General features: G+C 40.6%; 1 protein-coding gene across 3 annotated transcripts; it reads left to right on the top strand.

Moving 5' to 3' along the window:
• The first annotated feature begins 49 nt into the window (after positions 1-49).
• On the top strand, positions 50-17804 carry ikbke (inhibitor of nuclear factor kappa B kinase subunit epsilon). 3 transcript variants are annotated; one of them, XM_005924697.3, is made up of 21 exons: positions 50-1258; positions 2804-2903; positions 3138-3275; positions 3376-3505; positions 3583-3764; positions 8976-9136; positions 9294-9404; positions 9531-9710; positions 10568-10767; positions 10963-11021; positions 11130-11221; positions 11339-11440; positions 11913-11970; positions 12583-12695; positions 12785-12861; positions 12948-12987; positions 13092-13193; positions 16514-16610; positions 16783-16874; positions 17011-17082; positions 17172-17804. In XM_005924697.3, the coding sequence occupies exons 1-21, from the start codon at positions 1128-1130 to the stop codon at positions 17233-17235; spliced, it is 2301 nt and encodes a 766-aa protein (XP_005924759.1). In that variant the 5' UTR covers positions 50-1127; the 3' UTR covers positions 17236-17804. The 3 variants fall into 3 exon arrangements, with proteins under 3 accessions (XP_005924759.1, XP_005924761.1, XP_005924760.1); XM_005924699.3 differs by having other exon boundaries at positions 1122-1483; XM_005924698.3 differs by having other exon boundaries at positions 1122-1511.
• Positions 17805-18622: the final 818 nt, after the last annotated feature.

Genomic DNA, 18622 nt, shown 5'->3' with positions numbered 1-18622 from the left:
ACTGTTATTTGTTTATTACGTCTTACTATTGTGCATTAGTAAGACGTAATAAACAAATATCCACGGCACGAAGATACAGCTGTCCAAAGGGGAGTTTAATCGATTTAATGTTAAGAAAGTCAGAAAATCCCTTAAGCCGTGCAGAACTCTCAAAGAACTCTGCAAAGTGCCACACAGAAAGATGGATGAATGCATATATTATATATCTTCAACATTAGAAAAGACTGTGAAATGGGAGAAGAGTCGGTCAAATATGAACATTAAATGGGGGCAATGTAGCATTGTGTGGTGATATTATGTTTATACAGGGACACCAATTATCAATATTTTATTGAAGTATTAAAAAATATCATATTGCCATCAGTTTAAAAAGGTCTGATAAGGACTGGATGGATTATGATGTAGTCACAATAACACCGTAATAAAGACGATTGCAAAATAAGTAATTTCTATATAACCCTTCCGTAAATCCGGTTGATTACAGCATATTTTCCATTAGCAAATGCTTAACTCATCATTTATATCTCATTACTCCTCCTTAGTATGCCATTTATAAATACAGATCTGATACTATGATGATGATGATTAATGCTGGCAGTGATGTAGTAGGAGTGACAGCTGTACATAGTTACAGCATGTACAGCAGTGATAGCTGTACATGCTGTAACAGTAACAGGTGGATAAACATAACACAAATGGCATGCTAAGGAGGAGTAATGAAACACTTGCTAATAAAGTGCTAAAAACACACAAACAGCAAAATTAAGCGGCCAATTTTCATTTTAATCTAATTCTTTGGGGAAGTCAGTGGTGAAAGGAGCAAAATGCACAGAGATAAATAAGAGCATTCATTACCAAGTACACTTAAAACTATTGTATGGTTATGTAAGAGAGTAGCAAAGTTTTGTTGTTGTTGTTTTGTTTTTTTGCTACAACTTCCCTCTAGCAAAAACATATTCCCAGTATGGCTCCTGGGTTTTCCAGCCCCAGTTTCTCTGATCTGATCTGCGTACTCTCACGGCAGTCACTCTCACACAGGCACAGAGGGAAACTACATTTCCGCCTTCATCTAAAGTCCGTCCCACAACGTGAAGTCCGCACTTCCTAAACGATAACGCCGCAGCGCAATGCGGCCAGCTGCTGGCTCTGAACGAACCCTTCGGATCCCCGTTACAAAAAGTGACCCACGGCACACTGAGCCCGTGTCCAGCAGCACCTCCTCTCCGCGTCTCACCTGTTCGGAAAGGAGCCCTTCCAGGTATGAAAGCTGCTTCTAACTGCGGAAGAAGTTTCACACGTAGGCGTATTTTGTTTTCAGACGAGCTGGATTTACAGTAACCCAGAGGGCAGTTGGAGTTAGTAACCAACATTACCAGCAGTTATTTGTGGCGGCACGGCTGAAAAAAGCTGTTTTCTTGCTCCTGCCACGTTACCGTCAGGGCTAAATTAAAGGACGACTGACGAGCAGCAGCACCGGGTCCAGGTGAGGTCCGGCTACAGCTCCTACATAGGTTAGTAGCGCGAGCCCTGCTAAACTAATTAAACACCTAGCTTCAAGTAGCTAACCGCGTATTAACGTCGTTTTAATAGAGCCTTTGATGTAGAAGTTTAGTAAAATGTAAAAAATCGTGTTAGTGGAGATATCCGTGGAGGTATTTGTCTACTGACAGAGCTTTAATTAATGTAACACCTGCTTTTAATGGGAAAAATAGCTGCTGTGACGACATGAACTCAACTAGCCTGTTTAAAGCGAATAAATAAATGCAAATACTAGAGGTGGGCGGATCGATTCAAAAATTGAAAGTATCGATACCAACGCCGGTATTGGTGTCAGATCGATACTAGCATAATAGGATCGATACTTTTTTTCTATTCTCAGTTTGACATGTAGCCCACTGCATTGTGTTAAATTATTTATTTATTTTAGAAATATAAAAAAACCTCACCTCAAACATCAATCTATCCAACATTTCCTTTCCGTTTAACCTTATTAGTGTCTCGGGTGTGGGTTGGAGCCTGTCATGCAGTATGAAAGATGTCTCAACCTTGTTGTGTTGACTGTCACATTGATTTTGTTTATAGCCTACAGCACATTTTAATTAATAAAAGATGACCAAAAGTGCTTTACAGACAGGCACATTTACATTCCAGGCCTCCCCCCAAAAAACCCCAGTTTCACAATAAATGAAAAGCCGAAAGGTTTTGTTTTAACAACTAATTGTTGTAGAAAGTAAAAACCACCATGATTTAGTGATCTCTAAATCTGTTTAGAATACTTTTGTGGTGGTGCACCTAAGAAAAAAGTTAGGCACACCAGTGCAACCGTGGCAAAAAGTTGGTCTTAAGCCCTGATTAGATAACTGCTTGGCTAATGCTAAATGAATGCTCAGACAACGTGATTGGTCAGTTGCGATGGTGATTGTCGACCGACACTGCTATGATGATGTAGGAACAACACCAACGCTGGGATATCAGCAGATGTACATGCTTCCATTAGGACAGCAGAGGAGTTTTGTTTAGAATATGCAAATTGATCCTCGTATGTCATGATACACTGCTATACCCCAGGTAAAGTACCTTTACAAGTCAAAAGGTAATGCTGGCCCTGCATTACTTGGTATCAGATTGACACCAGAATTTGCAGTATGGCAATGCACTGACAAATACTACAACAGCAGGCCGTACGGTTATCCGATACTAACCTCTTTATTTTAGCATTTGTTTGTTTTATGATTGGATAACCTTGGTTCTGTCTCCCAAGGCTTTTCTAATAATAGTAACCCTCCCTTCTCATTTCTTCCAGTATGTCAGGTATTACAGCCAGTACAATAAGCTACCTGTGGTCTGTAGACGATGTCCTCGGGCAGGGGGCTACTGCCAGCGTCTACAAAGCACGCCATAAGGTAACCACAGGATGGTTTTATCATCTCATCGTACTCACAGGAAAAGTCATTCACATCAGTGCTGCCGTCATTATTGAAATTTCAGCCTGCTTTTCTTCTTCTTCTTCTTTTGCTCAGAGCAATACCAGGATGTACGATAAGAAAAGCTGTGGTTTCAGAGATGCTGTTGATTGCTGACACATTTGCGCAATGCTGTGATGTATCTGTGATGCAAATGTGCATGCGTGTTTGCAGAGGTCGGGTGAATTGGTGGCCGTCAAGGTGTTTAACATAATGAGCTACAACCGCCCCCACCAGGTCCAGATGAGGGAGTTCGAGATGCTCCGGAAGCTCAATCACAGCAATATTATCAAGCTATTCACCGTGGAAGAGGTAAGAATACAAAAAGTTATCTATATTAAAAAAAGAAAAAAGAAAAATATTAGCAACATGTAAAAGAAGCACACCTCACGGTTAATCCCTCACCTTTCAGCTGCCCTCTAAACAGAAGGTGCTGGTGATGGAGTATTGTTCAGGAGGGAGTCTCCTAAGCCTGCTCGAGGAGCCGGAAAACGCCTTTGGTCTCGCTGAAACAGAGTTCCTCACAGTATTGCAGTGTATAGGTGGGTGTGTATATGTGGTATCGGTCTGTAATTTTATGCACCTGTTTCTGAAACTTTCCACCCTCTGTTCTCTTCAGTGCAAGGTATGAATCACCTGCGGGAAAATGGAGTGGTACACCGGGACATTAAGCCAGGGAACATAATGCGGCAGGTTGGGGAGGACGGCAGGTCTGTTTACAAGCTGACAGACTTTGGAGCAGCAAGAGAGCTCGAAGATGACGAGAAGTTTGTCTCCATTTATGGAACTGAAGAGTATCTGGTAAGATAGCGGACTCACTGAGCAAACCTCTGCCAGGTTTCCTACAGTGGGGCAAAAAAGTATTTTGCACCAGAGGTACACTTCAACTGTGAGAGACAGAATGTGAAATAAAAATCCATGAATTCACATGGTAGGATTTGTAAAGAATTTATTCATAAATTAGGGTGGAAAATAAGTATTTGGTCACCTCAAACAAGGAAAATCTCTGGCTCTCACAGACCTGTAACGTCTTCTGTAAGAAGCTTTTCTGTCCCCCACTCGTTACCTGTATGAATGGCACCTGTTTGAACTCATCATCTGTATAAAAGACACCTGTCCACAGCCTCAAACAGTCAGACTCCAAACTCCGCCATGGCCAAGACCAAAGAGCTTTCGAAGGACACCAGGAAAAGTATTGTAGACCTGCACCAGACTGGGAAGAGTGAATCTACAATAGGCAAGCAGCTTGGTGTGAAAAAATCAACTGTGGGAGCAATCATCAGAAAATGGAAGACATACAAGACCACTGATAATCTCCCTCGATCTGGGGCTCCACGCAAGATCTCATCCCGTGGGGTCAAAATGATCATGAGAACGGTGAGCAAAGATCCCAGAACCACACGGGGGGACCTGGTGAATGACCTGCAGAGAGCTGGGACCAAAGTAACAAAGGTCACCATCAGTAACACACTACAACGGCAGGGAATCAAATCCCGCAGTGCCAGACGTGTTCCGCTGCTGAAGCCAGTGCATGTCCAGGCCCGTCTGAAGTTTGCCAGAGAGCACATGGATGATACAGCAGAGGATTGGGAGAATGTCATGTGGTCAGATGAAACCAAAGTAGAACTTTTTGGTATAAACTCAACTCGTCGTGTTTGGAGGAAGAAGAATACTGAGTTGCATCCCAAGAACACCATACCTACTGTGAAGCATGGGGGTGGAAACATCATGCTATGGGGCTGTTTTTCTGCCAAGGGGACAGGACGACTGATCCGTGTTAAGGACAGAATGAATGGGGCCATGTATCGTGAGATTTTGAGCCAAAACCTCCTTCCATCAGTGAGAACTTTGAAGATGAAACGAGGCTGGGTCTTCCAACATGACAATGATCCAAAACACACCGCCCGGGCAACAAAGGAGTGGCTCCGTAAGAAGCATTTGAAAGTCCTGGAGTGGCCTAGCCAGTCTCCAGACCTCAACCCCATAGAAAATCTGTGGCGGGAGTTGAAAGTCCGTGTTGCTCGGCGACAGCCCCAAAACATCACTGCTCTCGAGAAGATCTGCATGGAGGAATGGGCCAAAATACCAGCTACTGTGTGTGCAAACCTGGTAAAGACCTATAGTAAACGTTTGACCTCTGTTATTGCCAACAAAGGTTATGTTACAAAGTATTGAGTTGTATTTTTGTTATTGACCAAATACTTATTTTCCACCCTGATTTACGAATAAATTCTTTACAAATCCTACCATGTGGATTCATGGATTTTTTTTCACATTCTGTCTCTCACAGTTGAAGTGTACCTCTGGTGCAAATTACTGACCTCTGTCATCATTTTAGGTGGGGGAACTTGCACAATCGGTGGCTGACTAAATACTTTTTTGCCCCACTGTAAATACTTTGGGGACCTTCGAATAAGTGAGTGAAGACTGATTACAGTTTATTATGTTTTTAGTGCTGGTTTGCTTGTGATAGTAGCATTAGCAGGGCTCTAGAGTGCGACCAATTAGGTCGCACATGCAACCTAATTTCTGAATGGTGCGACTAAAAAATATCCTAGGTCACACCGGTGCGATCAGCCGTTTGAGTAACAAAAGTCTCCGCAACTCTGTCTACGTGTGGTCAACAACAGACACACATTATGCCCATATCGTGGTCTAAACCAATCAGAGATAGTCAGGGGCGGGACCTCTCTGGTTGGCCCTGGTCCAAATATTCCTGTAGGCCTAGGTGTCTGTACGTTTGAAAGTGCAGGCGGATAGAGAGAGGTGAGTAGTCAATAATCAATTTGATTCATTAAATCCTGATATAATATAAATATATTTTATCAGAAACGCCAGAATCTCAAGTTAAACCTCACAAAACTATTTCAAAAACCACCAAACAGCTAAAACAGTAAACGAGAGCAGCGAAAAGGATTCCGGACAAAGACGTAAACACAAAGCATGGACCCGATGCATCAGAATCTGTGAGATGTCGGTGTGGTGTGAATAAGTCACGGTGGGACCACAGATCATCATTTAGAGCCATTTATTGTTATCAGCTGCAGCTCTTAAGCTGCCAGCCACGCATCACATCACACCACAACTTCCAACCCACAACCCCGTGTTTTAACACAGTGGGCGTGATCGCGGATGCTGTGCAGGTGCGTCTGCATTGATGACCACGCCTCACCACAGTCGGCTTTCTCACCCGACGGCACTGTTGCCCCCACGCTGTCGGGGCTGAAAGCCGACAGCTCACAGATGGTGAAGCTGCAGGTGTTGTCTCTCTCCAACCAAAATTCACTGAAGAAGATCAAAACTACACTTCACATTTGATAAACATCGCCATTAATTCCCTCTTACTTTTGCTGTTTTGCTTCCACCATGATAAAATAACACTTCCTTCACAGCTCTTTCTCTATTTTGAGAACAGTTTCCCATCTCAAATCTGTTTTCTGCGTTATTCGTTCGCTTGTTACAAACAAGTCGTGTACAGCGCTGTCGGCCGCTGTTTTTTTTTAATTGTATTTTTCCCAAGAAAGACCTCTGACAAGAAAACCGAATTTCTGCTGTTTAATACTGAAGAAATGTAAACTTTTTTAAAATTATGCCAAATTGCAAAACTAGCTGTGTCTCTAATAAAACCTCTGTAACACTGGTCCAGAGACAGCATCAGATAATGAGCCACATACGATTGACTCCGAGCCAGAGCCCATTGAAAGCAAAAGGGGGAAAGTATATACAATAGAAGAGTGGCTTGACCAGTTTCCCTGGCTAAGATACAGATAAAGCTGACAACATGATGCACTGCATTTACTGTGTGGAAGGACCATAGCCGGCAATACTGCAGTTGTGACTGGTGCTAATACGTTTCGAACTGAAATGCTGAGACAGCACAGTGTATCCAGAAAGCACATTATATGCCGCGATAAATGCACTGCCCAGGTGTCCCCTCTCCCCACTGCCTTTCACAGCAGGCAGCAGGAAACAGGTCATCAGAGGAGGCAGAGATCATGATTAAGTTTAACATTGCCTACAATATTGCCAAAGAGTGGCAAAGTGCCAAAGCACTTTAAGCACAAGCACTTTTTCAGTAACTTATCTTTCTTGTAGAACTGTGCTCAAAATAAAGAACTTTGTGCTGACAAGATTGTTAGTTAATCATTTACAAATCAATATGTCTGTATGGACAGCAATTTAAAAAAAAAAAAAGTGAATATGTAAAACTGTCGTGTTAAGCGATGCGGTTGACAGATTTGGGTGCACCTAACTTTAGTGCTGGTGCACCTAAAGCCCTGATTAGATAACTGCTTGGCTAATGCTAAATGAATGCTCAGACAGCATGATTGGTCAGTTGCGATGGTGATTGTCGACCGACACTGCTATGATGATGTAGAAACAACACCAACGCTGGGATATCAGCAGATGTACATGCTTCCATTAGGACAGCAAACAGAGGAGTTTTTAGCCACCGCACATGTGCTGCCATGCAGTCCTTCAAAATCCTACTGTACGGCACTGGACTTGAATCACCTAGGAGTCAATCGAATGCTGATTCACTGTCGAGTGGACCAGAATAGAAAAGGGAGAATGTGGGAAAAAAATCAAAGATTTAAAAAAAATACAGCAGGAAACGCACAGACAATAGCTGTAGTGGATACTTTCCATCGTTTTTGTCTGTGGGACGAACAACAGGACAGGGAAGAGTAGCCCACTCACTGACTGAAATACATGTTTTTTACACTGCCTTCATTGACAGCAAGCGCTCTGTGCAGGTCCACTATCCCGCCTAAAGAATAAAGCAAGCAGTGGTTCGTGGACATAGAGTTGTCTTATATTATTTTTTCAGGTTCGGGTTAGCCTGCAGGTGGCCTTGACATGGTCCGTTGCATTTATGTTCCATTTGCACTACAGTTAAAAACATTTATGATGATGAGTTTTTCCATCAGAAAATCTTTTTACTGGCTTACTGTAGGGACAGTGGTGAAAGAGTGCATTCATTCCCATCTAATAACTGGGGTCAATAAAAAGTATATAACATAACATGTTCGCAAGGAGTGTTGATTTTTAAAGTAAAAGCTTTAAATCGATACACTTTCATATTGCAATAATTAAAATGCTTCCTTCAGCACTCGGCTTGCAGCCTTGTCCCCACTAAACTATTTTGCTTATCCTAATTTCCCCAATGGAATATCTTACCTTGTAAACTCTGATCTGAATCTCTGTGTTATGTTAGATTAGGTGGAGACCAACACCTCTGCGAGTGATTTAACCTGAGGTAGATGTGAAAATGTTTTGTTACCAGGGTCCGATTTCACAGCAAAGTGGACAGTATCCAAGTGACATTTAAATGACAATCTTCAGGAGCCCAAATTTGAATATTTAAAGGCAGCCTGCATGATCAGGACTAGGTAGCCATCTAGTGGTCAAATCTATTAGTTATAACAGCCATTCCTAAAATCAAGAGTGCCGCAGCCCACTTAAAAACCAGAAAATCCCATGGGGCTCATCTAGTCTTAAATCTTCACTCACTACTCAAAATACAAGTGATGTATTTTCTTGAAAATTTTATCAGAAAACCATAAAAAACACGATTATGGCTATAAATTTCAAATGCTACCCAGTCATATGTAACGTCTTAAAGGCCAATGTGTGACCCACCTGCCACTGGCACACAAACTTTGATACAAGAGCAGCGACTTTAGGCTAAAATAATGAGTAATATCCCAAACTCACAAGCTTTTATCACCAGTTTTAAGTCACTTTTTATATAAATAAATATATTTATATAAATATGTAAAAGTACATACATCTGAGGAATTTCAAACTGACCTTCTGTTGTTTCTGCGGCCCATCTGTGGTACCTTTGCACCCCACAAGGGGGCCCCAGCCGGGGAATCACTGCATTATCAGAACAAAAGGTGAACTATGTAGACTTGACTGATACACAGTGCTGGATCGAAATGGCGCACTGTGGCTCACTATGAAGGTGCTTTGACTGTTTTCTCTTCTTCATGTGTCTGTGTGTAGCACCCAGACATGTATGAGCGCGCAGTGCTACGTAAGCCTCATCATAAATCTTACGGGGTGAGTGTCGACCTGTGGAGTATTGGTGTGACCTTATACCACGCTGCCACTGGGAGTCTTCCCTTCACACCATATGAAGGACCACGAAGGAACAAGCCCATTATGTAAGTTAATACATTAGAGTTCTTCAAGCCCCCAACTGAAACCACAGCTAACATCTGTACATCTACATGTACCAGCCATGATCAATGTTAGTAACTGTGCCTTAGGACATATATTTATGTATTTCCTCTGAACCATTTTGGGGGTTTTGTTTTATAGGTTCAAAATAACCACAGAGAAACCTATGGGGGCGATAGCTGGAATACAACGGAGAGAGGGCGGACCTATAGACTGGAGCTATCACCTACCTCACAGCTGCCAGCTGTCACAGTATGCCACCTAATAAAAACAACTAAATCCTATTTATACACACCTTGTCACCATCAAACCCTCATGGTTTTTTTTGTCTCTCTTTGTTGTTCCCTTTTCTTGCTCTCCCTGTCTCTGTGGCTGTAGGGGTCTAAGGGTGCAGCTGGTTCCAGTACTAGCAGGTATAATGGAGGCTGACCAGGAAAAGTGTTGGTGCTTTGACCAGTTCTTCACAGCCACCACAGATGTATTGCAGCGGCAAGCAGTTCACCTCTTTTCTCTGCAGCAGGCCATGGCACATTGCATCTACATACACCACTACAACACGTAAGTCTGCAGAGGCCTTTATGGGTGGCCTTTTTTTCCCTTTGGCTGTTTTTGTTTATTAAAAAAATGTAGTGCAAGCTCAGTATCTTGATGAGAGTTTGAATTTGTTACTGACAATGACGTGAAACCATTTTGTTTTCTGGAATTTATACAAGAAATACGCAGCAGAAGAACTCGCAGAATAATGAGGTGTAATATGTGTTATAGTTTTAATGTGGTAATGCCAGTAAATTCTGTGCTGAGCTGTGGATTATATCTGTAATCTCAAATTGCTTTTTTAAAGCCTTTCACTCTCAGTTCATTGAATCTGTGCAGTAGAACTCAGGGCGTTTGAGGACAGAGCAGATTTGTATGTTAGGTTTGTAATTTAAGAAATCGTGATTTTTATGCAAACATAACTGCTGCTATTTCCTCATCTTTTTTCACCCCATGTTTCCTGTTTTTGTCTCTGCCAGCACTGAAAAAAAGACAAAAAGCTAAAACAAATACAATAATTATTTTACATTTATTTTTGTATAAAAATATGTCTGCAACTCAGCTTTATGGTAATCTGACCATTATTATTTTGTCATTGTTTATGAAGCGAACTAAAGGTTTAAAAGACTTACTGACACATGTAATCACCGAAATTTAATACACTTTATTTGTGGGGATTTGGACAAGAACAAATCAAAAGGGTATTCAAAGCTTCCAGCTCCAGGAGAAAACTGTGTGTCAAAAGAAAGAAGTTAACTAAATAAGCTTCACTCCAAACAGCAGCGACCAGGCGCACTGAGAACAGTCTTAAGAAGCAAACTTGCTCCTGAAATTTAAAAATGTGTCTAACAAAATTAAAATCTGTCTCTCTTCTCAACCAGAGTATCAATCTTCTTCGAAGAGGTGGCGTCTCAAACAGGTATAGGGGTACAGCAACAACATCACATGTACCTCGGACATGACCTGCTCTTGGAGGGCAGCATGAAGGTGGTCAATCTTCCACGAACTTCACCTTCTCAGCCCCTCATTCTGCTCAGCTATGCAACTGATGAAGCAAACACCAGCCTGCCATTCAGAGAACGTAAGACCGAGACTTGCATAACGGAAATATGTGTGTGTTAAGTTTTGAGAAAAAGGTGTCAGTTTCTGTCTCAACAGAAATATTTTAGCTGGTTTGGTGTGAGCATGCAGTTGTTATCACACAGTTGCACAGACATGATTGCACATTTTCATGAATTCTATATTTTTTGCGATGTATTTCTTTTGTCCTCTGCAGCAGAGAGTCCCGTCATCCCGGCCAGGTTTGACATCATGGCAGATTACAATTTCTCCAAGGTAAATGCTCCCTGTTATTAGTTTAAAATATTATTTAATATATTATTTTATATACTAAACACTTTTCATATCTGCCTTCTTTTCCCCCCGATCCCCTTTTATTTTTAGATTGTAGTAGGTGTAGTCCACCAGTATCTGAGGATAGTACGGCTGCTGCACACGCACCGGGAGTTGCTGCTGCAGGGATATTACAGCTACATGTGAGACACAAACACAGATAAAAAATTATTTGTTAGTCTTCTTGGAATTCTGGGCCTCCCGGGTGTTTTTTCCCTTCAGTTTATGTTCTGCGTTTCCCTATTTTTCTTGTTTCTTAGAATGAAATTGCGCAACAAGTGCAGAGAAGCCTTGCACAGTATTGCCATGGTCACCATTAGACTGCAGTCCTGCCTCAATGCAGAACACGGGATTCGCACACTGTAAGTTTGTCTGCACACTTTTTAACCCTAAGCTGTAAAAGGCTGAAGAGGTATTGTTGTTGCAGCAAGTTTTCTGGAAATCTTGTGAATGTGATAGCTCAAGAAGGGAGTCACCTGGGATTTTCAAATGAATACATACAGTGTATCTACTAGAAGGCTGAAGGGTAGCACTGGCACCCGTAAGTGTTTTTAGAATAAGCACAGAAAATTAATTCTGTAAAAGTGCACTCGAGATGGTAAAGTGCAGTGTTTGCAATAATTCGGGCATACTTGTAGGTAGATTATCTTGTAGATACTTGTAGATTATTAAATCTACCTTGTAGAGGTAGATTTTTTTTTTTTATCTTGACAAATGAGGCTAGGTCTTGTGTAAACATAGACATAAAACATTTCTAATGTTCCTGATACTGTAATAATGCCATCTTTAACCTATAACCTTCCTTTCTCCTCCAATATCTGCTACATTTCTTAGAGACCCTTACACTTCAGAAAATCTAGGCTCAGCTGCTAATGGTCAAAGGTTGCGGCAGGTGAGTACCAAGAGCAAAAAACAGAGATGAGCTCGACTGATGCAGTTATACAGGTCCCAGTTAAAACTGTACAATTAAAACTCAAATTATGTCTTGTCTTTGTGAAGGTTTAATACCTTTTTGCTGGTACTGTAGTAGTAGTACTGGATGCTGCAGTTTGTGGTGCACCTGATTTACATGCTGTTATTCTAAAAACATCATAGAGGGAAAGCAGATATAATCATCCTGCTTTTTATGCTACCTATTGGCAAATATTAACACTGATTGAGTGTCTTTGAGATGGATATTTGGTTGCTACTAGAATTATAAGATACTGTATTGTAGTTCAAATTTTAGAGGATGCTAAATTTAGGTTTATTATGAATTTATATATAAACAGGCACATTGCCTTAGCGTTATAGTAAGATTTAAACCTGGTATGCAAAGGAGTTAGAGTTCCCTCGCAGTTGATTGAAATTCAATATCATGAGAGACAGGCAGACAGCATAGCTTATATTTGATGCGTCTCATATTGAATCCCCTAAATGTGAGAGCTTGAATCATAACTGATTGCACAGATTTGTGCTTTGTTGATGTGTTGTGTGTAAGAATCTGAGATGCTTGTCTCCTCAGGTTCATCAACACCTACCTTTGTACAGTGCTGGTATCCAAGAGTTTCAGAACCGACTTGATCAACTGCAGATAGAACAGGCCAAGTTGTCAGAGACTCTGGCCAATGATAAGAGGTACTATCGGGGGCAGGGATTCAAAACTGCAGAATGGACAATTGGTTTTATTTATAAGTGTTTATTAGAACTAATTTCTTTTCTTATAGCTGCCAGAAGATAGAGATGCTGCTACAGAAGATAACAGCAATTCATCAGCATTATCGTAAAGACAGGCTGACTGGCAGTATGCACAGCTTCTCTATAGATACTATAAATTTCTTGTTTGTGTTTCATATTATTCATCTGACAGATTTCTTCTTTTTCCCACAGAGCTAGCATACAATGATGAGCAAATCCACAAGTTTGAGAAGTGAGTGCGTGTGTGTGATTATGGATTTGTGTTCCCACAGCTATGCCCCAGCCTGTAAAGTACCTGCGCTGTCGTGTAATCTGTTTGTTGTTCTTCCTTGACAGAATCCACCTGTCGAGCCACATTAAGCGAGTGAAATCTCTGTTCAGAGAAGACTGTGTGCAGAGATACAAAGAGGTTTTAGACTCAACAAGAACATGGAACAGGTCAGAGCAAGCTACTCCTTCATTAAAATAACCTTTAGCAGTCATTCAAACAGTTGATCAAAGCTGATATTGTATGTTATTGATTAACCCTGGTCATCATCACTGTATATTTGTGTAACATGGAATACAGGTTACATACTTTATGCACTTTGATTCTCTGTCTTTCAAATGTGTTTAAGTAGAGTAGAAACATTTTAATTTAAAATACAGGTTAAAAACATATATGGTATAAAAGATGGGTGGAGCCACGCAGCTTGTGAAGCCTCAAACTGAGAATTTTTGCCACCTTGACCAGACAAACGATTGTGATTGACAAGTCATTATCCAGTGAATACGTGGTGGCTTATCCTTCTTTTTGGCTCAAGTAATGACCATAATAAGGCTGGGTGGTTCGCTCCCTACTCCAATCGTCCTCCTTTGGATGATAGCATCACCAGCAGCAAGCGAAGATGTTATCCACCCTCTATAATACACAATATGTGTTCCAAACAAAAACACACACAAAGAAAACAATTCTTACTTCCACCATGAAGAAATGTCTCCATAGTTGACACACAATACTGATTGATTTAGCCATCTGCAATTTGTTGCTGGATTTCAGCTGAATCCAGTGAAATTTTCTTCAGGTTTATTTATTACAGCTCCAAATCACAACAAGAGTTACCTCAAGGTAAGGCTTAATATTTTAAGGTGAAAAAACTACAATAGCACAGAAAAAACATAGAAAACACCAACAAACAGAAAACCCCCAATGAGAAAGTATTTGGCGACAGTGGGAAGGAAGAACTCCTTTTTAACAGGAAAAAGCCTCCTGAAGTACCAGGCTCAGGGAAGGGCAGCCATCTGCCGGCTGGGGGTGAGAGAAGGAAATCTGTGGAAGAGAGCCACAGATTAATAATAATTAATAATTACATCAGAGTGCTGTATAAACACATGGACAGGGGAAAAGATGAGTTTTTCATAGGAGGCTCCAAGCAGCCTAGGCATATTGCAGCGCGACTAAGGGAGAATTCAGGGTCACTTGATCTAGCCCTACCTATAATTTTTATCAAAAAGGAAGGTTTTAAGCCTAATCTTAAGGTTTGACTTCTCTGAGGTCCTCTTCTTTTCCCCCTGGCTGGCAGTTCAGTATTCTATATCCTTTATCCAATATATCCACGGTCCCTCCTTCAGTTCAGTTCAGTTTTATTTCAAACATGTGCATTCACAATCATTACAAAAGATCATTCCATTATTTTGTTTGAAAAGGAGTAGGCAGAAGTATACACTTATTAGTCCCTACCCCCTCAAGTTTTACGTCTCATTGATTAAATTTTCTTTTAGTCTTAAATTAAACAAACAACATATGAAGCTAAAGCAAAGACAAAACAAACAAACAATAAAACAAAACAAATAAACAAGCCCCACCACAGTATAGTTACTTTCATATAAATAAAGACAGAATGGTTACATTGGCAGATTCACAAATTATGAAACAAACAAACTAAAACACTATTACGAACAACATTACCGCCCGGGTCAACCCTGTTTTCTTCATTCTTATATTTGTTTAAAATGTGTTTTTTATATTTTATTTTAAACTGGTTTATGTTGTTACTTTCTTTAATTTCTTCTGTTAGACTGTTCCATAATTTAACTCCTGCTATGGAGATAGACATACTTTTTAAAGTTGTTCTAACACTTTGTATTTTAAAATTCCATTTCCCTCTTAAGTTATACTCACCTTCTCTTTCTATAAACAATTATCAGATTTCTTTTGGAATTCAATTCAATCCAATTCCATTTTATTTATATAGCGCCAAATCACAACAAAAGTCGCCTCAAGGCGCTTCATAGATACAGAGAAAAACCCAACAATCATATGACCCCCTATGAGCAAGCACTTTGGTGACAGTGGGAAGGAAAAACTCCCTTTTAACAGGAAGAAACCTCCGGCAGAACCAGGCTCAGGGAGGGGTGGGGCCATCTGCTGCGACCGGTTGGGGTGAGAGAAGGAAGACAGGATAAAGACATGCTGTGGAAGAGAGACAGAGGTTAATAACAGATATGATTCAATGCAGAGAGGTCTATTAACACATAGTGAGTGAGGAAGGTGACTGGAAAGGAAAAACTCAATGCATCATGGGAAACCCCAGCAGCCTACGTCTATTGCAGCATAACTAAGGGAGGATTCAGGGTCACCTGGAAGCATTGTATTTCTTACTTTATATATTATTTGCGCTGTTTTAAACTCCACCAAGTCTTGGAATTTAATAGCTTGCATTTTGAAAAATAGTCAATTTGTATGATCCCTGTATCCTGTATTATTTATTAATCTAGTGGCCCTTTTTTGTATTATTGTTATTGTTTGTGTATTACTTTTGTATGTGTTTCCCCAGACCTCTACACAGTAGCTCATATACGGCAGTAGTAAAGCACAGTATAATATGTGCAGTGCTTTCTTTCTCCAGTATTTGCTTTGCTTTCCCCAGGACGGCCATGCCCGGTGCCAATTTCCCTTGAACATAAGTAATTTGTGGTTTCCAACAGACCTTGTGGTCAATGATCACACCAAGAAATTTTATTTAATTCACTCTTTTTTTTAAATATACATTGTCAACACATATTTTTACTTTGATATTTTTCTTTTGGTTTCCAAACAACATAAATTTGGTTTTATCTAGATTCAATGATAATCTTTTTTATATCAAACTTCTTTAATATCGTTAAATCCTGTGTGATCATCTCCAAAACACAACTCCTCTGCACATGTACAAACCACCATTTTGTCAGTAATGCTTTTTTAAATTATCTTTCATCATCGTTATAAAGTGATTGGACAATAAAAATTAAAAAGAAAACCCACCACCACCATGATTGTTTATCTATAAGCATTTGTTTCATTTGGTAGCACTGTCTGTCAGTGGATATCCAATCTCCGTGGAAAATTACTTGATGCTTGAGCAACTAAAACAGGAACAGGATGGCATTTTTGTTTACTCGTGTGGCCAGCGATAGCTTTCCCATGGCAGGCAGTGGAATAACTGGAGCAACAGGAAACTCTGGCTTAGGAAAAGAAGGTGAAGGAGTGCGAGGCCATAAGGACACAAGGGTGAACAACATTTTTGGTATTCACTTGATGGTTAAAAATTTGAAGAAAAGGTTATTTCTATGAGGTCGTTGAGCCTTAAACCCTGCCTAGTTACCAGCCTAATGATGGTGTTTAATAACTGAAAGCAGAGTGGTCTTTCCAAGAATGGTGCAGGATGGTGGGTGTGGGTTTGAAAACCTGTCTGTTACCAATTAGGTTTACTCAAGTGTGCTTCTACATTTGTTTGCAGCCTTATGCTGGAGCTGCAGACCCGACTGCAGGACTTCAGTTCTTTCTCTGCAGGCTTAATAGCAGACTTAGAGATGAGTGAGCAGTGCCAGAATAAGGTCAGTATCACTCTTTTCATGCCTAGGAGACACAGTCTTGACACCTTATGCATAAACATGGAGTCTGACATACATTTTTCCTGTGCTGCCTTTTTGTTTGTGCTCAGTAGTTATTGTATTAGTGATGTCGCGCAAGTCAGTGACTATGTCATGTCTCATTTGTCGTCCTCAGGTTATGGACAGAATCCTTTACACTCTGCAGTCCAAAAGACCAGAACAACAGTCAGCAGTCATACCCAAAGACAATGACCAGATGGTCTCCAGGTGTGTGTGTGTGTGTGTGTGTGTGTGTGTGTGTGTGTGTGTGTGTGTGTGTGTGTGTGTGTGTGTGTGTGTGTGTGTGTGTGTAAAATTAAGACATTTCCCGACTGCCATTGCAGTATTTCTTTCTTTTTTGTAGGATGCACCATTTGAAGGAGGAAATGGAGATTCTGGTGAGGGAGCTACAGTGTAACAACGGTATTATAGAGAGGTCAGTGGTGTGACCACCTTACTGTTAACAAATCTCATCTGTCAAAGCACACGCAGCATGATGCTGATGGTATTTCTGTGGTTCCATAGCCTGGGAGCCGTGAACTCTCCTGCAGCTCTGGAGCCGACTCTGGCCAGACCTTCTACACTGTGACACAAGACCACTGTCTCTGGATCTTGCCTCTGAAAGGCGCACGCACACTCTCTAAAAATCACCTCATCTTAAGTGCCATCAATGAATGTACTGGCCTTTCAAGGACCATCTACAGTGTTTGTTTTTATCTCTGCTTCCTCTTCCTTTAACAATCAATGAAACGTCTTTTATCAATTTAGAAATAAGATAAGCACAAAGAGAAAGGAGGATAGGCTTCAGGTGTGTGTGTGTGTGTGTGTGTGTGTGTGTGTGTGTGTGTGGCTGAGTATAGCAGTAATAAGATCAATAAAATCTTCATTAATGCCTTAAGTGTTATTGTATTTGTAATAGGCTGCCATAGAGATAGACAGCCAGGATCAATGAATGCATAGTCAGCTCTTACTGTTTTTTGTGGTCCTTTGTTTCACAGAAGAGGAAGAGTAGGCTCTGGAGAACCTTGAATAGTATATTTATCCAGACAGAGTGTGTACTAGTATGCAGGTTTTGATTATATTTGGGATATAGAAACATTATTAAAAAACAGTATAAAATGTTTCTGTACAAATCTGCTTATAAACAGGGTAATGGTTGTGCTTGTAGACTCTGTTTTTCTTTGTGTCTGTGTGTTTTTGATGAAAAAGGCCTTCCAATGATTGATCATTCCACTTGATGATGAATTTGCTCTATTTCATCTTTTTAACCCACATTTGTTTCTGTTCCTGTTGGTTTTTAAGTGGAATGATAAAATAATTCTGTGTGTTTCATCATGGGAATCCCTGTAAAAGAGAAGCACGACCATGGGGAACTCAGGACTCACCACAGTGTCTTCTTTCTCTTTGCAGAAGGGCATTAAAGCTAACACTTCGATAACAGCTGACCAAAATGACATTATAAAGTGACATTAGCCACTGTGGTGTATGCTGGGGAAATCCCAGCTTTGTTATTTGTTGATTATGAAAGGCGGTATTTAGGGGGGAAATACTTGCTGTTATTTCAACTTTCATTTATTTATTTGACTGTTTTGTAGTCTTTAAAAATAATTCAGTCAGAGCCAGATTTCAAACAGAAAAGTGGATGAAATCCTTTCCTGGCCCCTAATGTCAGGTTATGGTGGGTGTGAACGAATATCGTTGCTCTTAAACACCAAAAAACCCTGAAGTGAAAACGTAAAACAAGTGTGAGAAATTGAAAATGAAAGAAAGTGTGTGGGCAGGGCGTGGGCGTCCTCGTGGACTTTCTCAGATCAGTTGGGGGCGATGAGCTCAGCTGCCTCTGTGGTTATTTTTTTCAGCTCATGACGTGTTTCTGGCAAATTGGAAAACTTTACTGTTTTTAGCCCACACAAACAAGTGTAACAGACAGACTTTGTGATATTTTACATTGAGACAAAATTTGCGATACTGTCAGT

Source organism: Haplochromis burtoni, unplaced genomic scaffold (genome assembly GCF_018398535.1).
Source record: "Haplochromis burtoni strain Fernald_Lab_line unplaced genomic scaffold, NCSU_Asbu1 Contig_79, whole genome shotgun sequence".
In the NCBI taxonomy this organism is placed as follows: Eukaryota; Metazoa; Chordata; class Actinopteri; order Cichliformes; family Cichlidae; genus Haplochromis; species Haplochromis burtoni.
Note: the sequence above shows the minus strand (reverse complement) of the source record. Positions and strands in the feature narration are given on the sequence as shown.